The 6,867-nt window shown below is 35.0% G+C and overlaps 1 protein-coding gene across 2 annotated transcripts in view; it reads left to right on the plus strand.

Moving 5' to 3' along the window:
* Positions 1 to 6,401, plus strand: part of OLA1 (Obg like ATPase 1) — a 118,068-nt gene extending 111,667 nt beyond the window's left edge. For both annotated transcript variants that reach the window (XM_027637105.1, XM_027637104.1), the window contains exons 10-11: positions 1,842 to 1,964; positions 5,879 to 6,401. In XM_027637105.1, the coding sequence (XP_027492906.1) occupies positions 1,842 to 1,964; positions 5,879 to 5,980 (225 nt within the window). In that variant the 3' untranslated portion in view covers positions 5,981 to 6,401. The remainder of the gene's footprint in view (positions 1 to 1,841; positions 1,965 to 5,878) is intronic.
* The last annotated feature ends 466 nt before the right edge of the window (positions 6,402 to 6,867 follow it).

Below are 6,867 nucleotides of genomic sequence, written 5' to 3' on the forward strand. Positions count from 1 at the left end.
ATTCTGCCTATTACATAGTCTGAATTTCTTCATCCTGTAGAATCTGTCTACCCTCCTCCTGTGGTCAGAGATAAGACGTACCAGTATTGTGCTTGCTTAATCTGTGTGACTGGGTTTGTCTGCAGTGAAATTGATGTTGCTTTTCATTTTGTATTCACTAAGTTTGTTTGGGTTGCGGATGGTTCATTCCTCCTTTGCTTTGCTCGGATTACATTTTCAGCAATAAAAGCAATATAACGTCATTATATTCCTCATGGATACACAGTTGGGCTCAAAAACCTAAAATCAGTATACAGTAATTCAGGTCTTTTACTATTTAGACCTGGTTTATTTTGGTAGTTTTATATGTTTATCTGGGAACTTATTTAATGCTGAAAATAATATTCTGTATTTTAAATATTGATGTAGGATGATTATAGCCATAGAGATCAACTAATTTATTCCCAGAGGACAGTAAGAGCTGAGCTGTAGTGGTTTGCCTTTGAATGTAAATATGTTATAATATAAAGATCAATATTGAAAAATATTTTGAAATGCATGTAGTTACAAACTCTTAAAAATTACAGTAATGTCAACTTTTGGAGATGCAGCTCTGTCTTTGAGCTTTTATTGTTTGCATCAGTGTATTTAGTGCTGTGCAATGAATTTCAGTGCTGTATTTAATTTCATTCAATGGAATTAATTTGTTTTCATTAATCAACATAATTTCCTGTAAATTTATATTTTTAATAGTACTGCTACAGATGTTTGTGTATGTGTTTTAGCACATTAAACTTATTTTCTTATAAGTGTGTTTATTTTTTTTAGTTTTCTCCTCTCATCTTCTTTTACATGATAACTGCTAGCTAAAGTCCCTGAAATAGCTACCAAAATAATATAAAAGCAGAAGTTTTGTTTTTCTGAGTCCTGCTGTAGTTTTTAAAAGCACATTGTGAAACTCCACTGTTCTCAGTAGGAGAAATGCTTGCTCTTTATTAGAAAATTTGAAAGCTGGTTTATCTTAAGACTGATTGTAAGTATCTTTGATTTAATGTGCAAAGATATTTAGTCAGGTAAGCATCAGTGAGTAGCCATATTAACCCAATACATCTTTTATTGTAAAAACTGTGCTTTACAGTGTCAGACTCCTTAGCACTTTAACATGCTTTATTAAGCAGCCTTTAGGTCACCATTATTTCTCAAATTTCTCTCCATGGTTGTATGTGCAGAGAATGTATGTCCTTGTAATTTGAAGCATGCAGTTATAATGCATTCTTCTCTACTGCATAAACTTAAATTATCTTATAGTTGCCTGTGATTTTTTATTTTTTAGTGATTCAGATGTTGACGTTTTTGTAAGAATACTTAGTTTGTTCTATATCAAACTTAATAAAATTATTCTGAAATAAAAATAAGCTAATGTATAAGGCTTGAGATCCATAAATCATTTCTCAGTGCAAATTTGGTTCACCAGTGAATGTTATCATTCAGTTGAAATTATCTGGATGTAGGTAAAAGTCCTGAGTAATTCAGATTTTAAAGTTGTTTAAAAATCTTTCAGTGTGGAAAGCTAGAGATCGAAGTGAATCTCACAATAAAACACAATCAAAATCAATACTGCTGTTGATACCTATTAGGAAAAACAAAGCTACTGCTCTTTAATATCGGTTGGTTTATCTGTGACGAAGGTGTCTGTCTGTGTGTCCCAGTATTAAGGATCACCCAGCTGTATGCCTGACATTTTAGCTGATACGAAACAAAGTTTCAGCAGATCTTGAAAGCATATAAAAAAGGAGAAACCTCTTTCCTGCAATCAATCTTCTTAAATGCAATTAATTTTCTTCTGGTCTCTCCTTTGACAGAAAGGGACGAAGGCTCCTCAGGCAGCAGGGAAGATTCACACAGATTTTGAAAAGGGATTCATTATGGCTGAAGTAATGAAATATGAAGATTTTAAAGAAGGAGGTTCAGAGGCTGCTGTCAAGGTGAGCTCCCCATCCTTTTCTACTCCCTTCCTCCATATGTGCCATTTTTCCATTTCAACTCTGTTTTTCACTGGGAAGAAGTTCTTAATGCTAAGCAAATCTTCACAGTCACCTCTAGCAAAAGACAAAAATCTGTTTTCATCTTTTACTTAAGAAAGAGTTCAAATGCACCAACTTACTGGACAGGAATGCAACTGTTTTAGTATCCAAGATACGACAGTGTGTGGACTGAATATTTTCTCTCTTTTTACATGTTACTGTTCAGAATTTAATAAGCTTTAAATTTAGCTTGTTTTTCGAAAATCAGATTTTTAAGATGAGAGAGCAGACTTTTTAAGGAAAATCAAGAAATGCAGAAAATCTGTTTCTTCTAATAGTGTGTCATCTTGTTTTGAGTTTGGAATAAAGATTTTTACAAATGTCAGATGCAAATTATTAAGAAAATATTGTATTATAAAAATATACGCCTTTTTTCAGTATTAGTGGGTTCCACTTCTAGGCTCTGATAAGTATAATTAGGATCTTAAAATTTACCATTTCAGTGTTTAATTCAATTGGCCTTTGATATCTTACTCAAAAATGCCATGCCTTACTTTGATCGTTCAGAGTGACAGTAATAGTGAGTCCACAAAATATGATAGGTGAATTTTCCTGGCTACTGTCTGCTGAATAGACAGTGAAGATATTTAATGAAAAACTTTTTTTCTTGAGCTCACGGTTCTTTGTGGTTACACTTGTATTGAGAAGAGTTTTATCTGCTTTCTCAACACTAGAGGGCAGAGACTGCCTGGGTGCCCAAACTTGTGCCCTTTTAGAGCTGACAAATTATATCTGATTTGAAGTTATTAAGTATGAAATTAACTTGTACATGGCAAATAAATGTTATAAGAGAAGCTGTTCTTCTCTGTGTTGCTAATGCATTATATCCACCTTCTTTAAGCAGAGAAACTTCCCTGTATTTGCTACACATTTGATTTCTCGTTTGGCATTTTTGACGTTTTTTTAAGATTTGTATTTTAGAAAATTGCAATTACAAAGCACATTAGTTTGATTTACTCAGTCTCAGTATTTGAAGGTTCCTACACACTATAATGTGTTAAAGAATTTAAAGGTTCAGCTTTATTGTTTGCTATTTGATAGCTTGAAAGGTATGCAAAACTATGATTTCGAATTCAGCCTATTCTCAGTGGTATCACTAAGGAAGATCATACTGAGCAGCGGGACTTTAATAGGTTTGTTTGAACCCCAGGAAGTGAGGGGAAAAAAATCCCGTATAATTGGTTCGTTGCGACATGTGAACTGCTTTATGAAAAGGGAAGTAGAGTTGTAGCTGTAAAGTGAAACCACAGCTATAAATAAATCTAATATTCTGCAGTCAGAAACCACTTTACGTAACTGATTCAAATTTTGCCAGCAACAGTTTTTGATGCTCGAATATGAATGTTTTCCCTGAGAAGCTGCATCAGTTAACACCTATTAATCAGTATTTTACTTGTATATTTTTACTTGCTTTTCACAATGTAAGATTCTAAAAATCAAGCTCCCATGCTCAAATTATATTTAATTATTAAATTTTTATTGTTACAAAGTATCTGTACAACAAGCATGTTTGCATTTGTTACTTAGTTTTAAAATCAAGGTTAGAAAAAACCCTTGTCCTTAGAATAAAGTGTCATACTCCTCTGGTCTTTTCTAATTTGCATTTAATACAATGTTTCACACCATACACAATACTAATTACTTTTATATTGATGGTAAATTTCAAAATTAAATTTAGGAGCTTCGAGGAGTCAACTGAAATAATAGTGGTAATGGGAGTTGCTTGCTTTGTATGTTATCAAGTTGATCGATTTTTAAGTTTGATTTTGTGTGTGTTTAACACCAGTACAGCATAACTAATTTAATGCCAGTGCTGTGAACTATACACTGAATAGCTCTGTGTGGGCTTTGTAGTCTACAGGGATATCACATTATTAGCAATCATATCTGCTTAGGCAAAGCTGGCTTCTACAGATGGCTGCTTTCAAGTGCAAATGAACTGGTTAGACGTGTCTTGTTTAATACATACTCAAGATTCACAAATGGGTATTGATTTTTTCAACCAGTGTTTCTGATAGCAATGGAAATGGATTAAATGGTCTCTAGAGAATTTAAAGGAACACTGTCACTTTTAATTAACTGTAAACTGGTAACAAAAATACATAAACTTGCATTAGTGTGTTAAAATGTATTTAATTAAAGAAGTCTATACCACTTTGACAGGATGCACTACTCTGCTAAAAAAATCTGTGTTGTTAGTTTGTGGAGGTCAGTTTTTTCTACAAATATTTGTGAGTAATAAATGCATTCAGCTGCAAAATGTCTCTGTACCTGTGCCTGCAGCTTACACTTGCTGATGATTTTTACAGCACTGTTTTATTAGTGTTTATGCCATCAATTAGTCTAATTACTCTTGACTTTGAGCATTATTAGAATCTTCAAAGGAAAGAACTTGAAAGGAAACCTTTTACAGTCTAAACAGATTTCCAGGGGAAATATAAAAACATTTGCAAGGTACTGCTTCTTGTTTATCGATAGTATTTCACTATATATTTATTGTTGAGGTTATCTAAGCTGCAGTTTTCCATATGCTGGCATCACTGGGGACAATGTTTAAATAAGGAATGGCAGCAAAAAGATTGTCGAGCCTCTACATTTCTAGACAGCAATATGAGGAAATACATTTCCTTACAGAGCAGGTTTTGTGAAAGAAAGGTGTCTAAGTTAACTGTGTACCATTAATCTGATCTGTTCTACAGCAACTAAGGTCATTAGTTAACAGCTTTCCTGTAATGGGATCTTAGGATGCCACCACTGTGATAGTGTCATTGAGAATAATGGCACAGTGAGGTCTTGCATGGAAGCACTTTCTCCTGCAAGAGAAAACTTCAAAACAGGAATGGTTATTGAACTAAAGCAGAAGCTCTCAACTTTTCCATATTGTAGACACTTTTTAAGATAAATGCTTCAACAGACCACCTCCCGCCCAGCCTGTCAGTCCTAATGCCACAGCCTCTGTAATACTAGGTTTAATTACAACGAGATAACGGTAGAAAAATATAAGAATAAATTCTAATGCAGAGAGTACTGATATTTAATACATTCCTTGCCTATTTTCTGCTCTCCTCAAGTACAGCGTTTTCATAATGAATTTCCTTTTCATGTCTTTGGTCCTTATGCCTTCTCCTGTATCCTGGTTTCACAGCCTATCTGCTCTTCTATCTGTCCTTCTGAAGCAAATTTCTTCTAAAGGAGATTTCTGACAAAAAAACTGAGCCTGCATTTTGTGCTCCTCAGCCCTTCATTATCTGGGCACAAGCAGACAAGAGAGCCGCACTCGAAGCACGAGGCATGTGCAGTTGAGACTTTTGCACCGTGTTCCCATCGTTAGTTTTGACAGTGCTCTCTCGTCCAGCCGCTCAAAAGTAGTTCAGGTATCAGTTCAGGTATCGCAGGTAAAAGCTGGGTAGACTGTTGCTGATCACCCTTTCCAGCAACACTGTTTTATATTCCTGCCACTGCTGTTTGCCGTCTGCAGGTTTTTCAGATGAAGAAAAAGAAAGCCAGGGAAAAAAAATTGAGCTGTTTTAGCATCCTTGATCTTAAGATTTGCCAGGCTTTATAGGGTTTACCACTATATAATGCAGATGCATTTTAAGCACTGCAGATCCAGTGGAGGTTAAATTACTTTTGTATATATTTTATATGTACGTAAACCCAAGTGATGTCAAACTGAGGAGTATTGTTACTGTCAATCTCTGAAGCTGAAGTAGTACCGTTTCTTTACCAAAATGTATTTAAATAATTGCCATTTGAAAAGACTGTAAAATGTCTAATGAAATAACCCATTTTCCTTTTGTCTGTTCCATTTACAGGCTGCTGGAAAATACAGACAACAAGGCAGAAATTACATTGTGGAGGATGGAGATATTATCTTCTTTAAATTTAATACACCTCAACAACCCAAGAAGAAATGAATATCAGATGTTGTTCATTCAGAAATAAACTGTGTTGCTTCAAAAAGCATATGAATTTTTATTTGGGATGGAATATCTGGAAACAAAAAGCATACAGTTTCTACCTAGGGAACCTCCCCTCCCCCCAGTGAAATTATTCTTGTTTGTTTTGAATTAAAATATGGCACCTCCAGCGAAACATGCAAGTTCACTAAATGTGAACAGCTTTGCATTTCAAACGATTAAGACCCTACTCCAAATTGTAGGAGCTTTTCGGGAACCATATTACTCTCATGATACTTCATTAATCTCCATCATGTATGCCAAGCCTGACACGTTTGACAGTGAGGACAATGTGGCTTGCTCCTTTTTGAATCTACAGATAATGCATGTTTTACAGTACTCCAGATGTCTACACTCAATAAAACATTTGACAAAACCAGCCTTGGTGTGTTTGGGGATGTCTGTATTGACTGACTGTGGTGTGCTGAATGCGATACGGCACCTGGTGGATGCTGATTACAGAATTTTAAGACGTGTATGATACAGTAACTGGCAGTGTGGGGCAGCTGCAATTGTATCTTGAAAGTGAGTCTTTCATGGGAATCAGAAGATTAGGATGCCAGTGATTTGTCTCAAAAAAGTTAATGAATTTGTAGATGGACATTCACTGAAAGATGATAATAAGGATAATAAGAGTGGAGGCATCATAAATGATATTTACTGGAGAGAGGAAATACATGTGGAAAAATCATGTTATCTATGAGACTGAGGATTTTTTGTTCAAATAATTTTGAAAGAGTGTTTCACTCTTGCCTTGAAATTAATAAATCATTGAGGCTGGAGCAGTGGTGCTTGATGTTGCGTGTTGTCCTTCCAGGTCTGGTTTTCAGGTCAGCGGAGGGTGA

The sequence above is a fragment of the Corapipo altera genome, unplaced genomic scaffold, assembly GCF_003945725.1.
Source record: "Corapipo altera isolate COAL_440 unplaced genomic scaffold, ASM394572v1 45, whole genome shotgun sequence".
In the NCBI taxonomy this organism is placed as follows: domain Eukaryota; kingdom Metazoa; phylum Chordata; class Aves; order Passeriformes; family Pipridae; genus Corapipo; species Corapipo altera.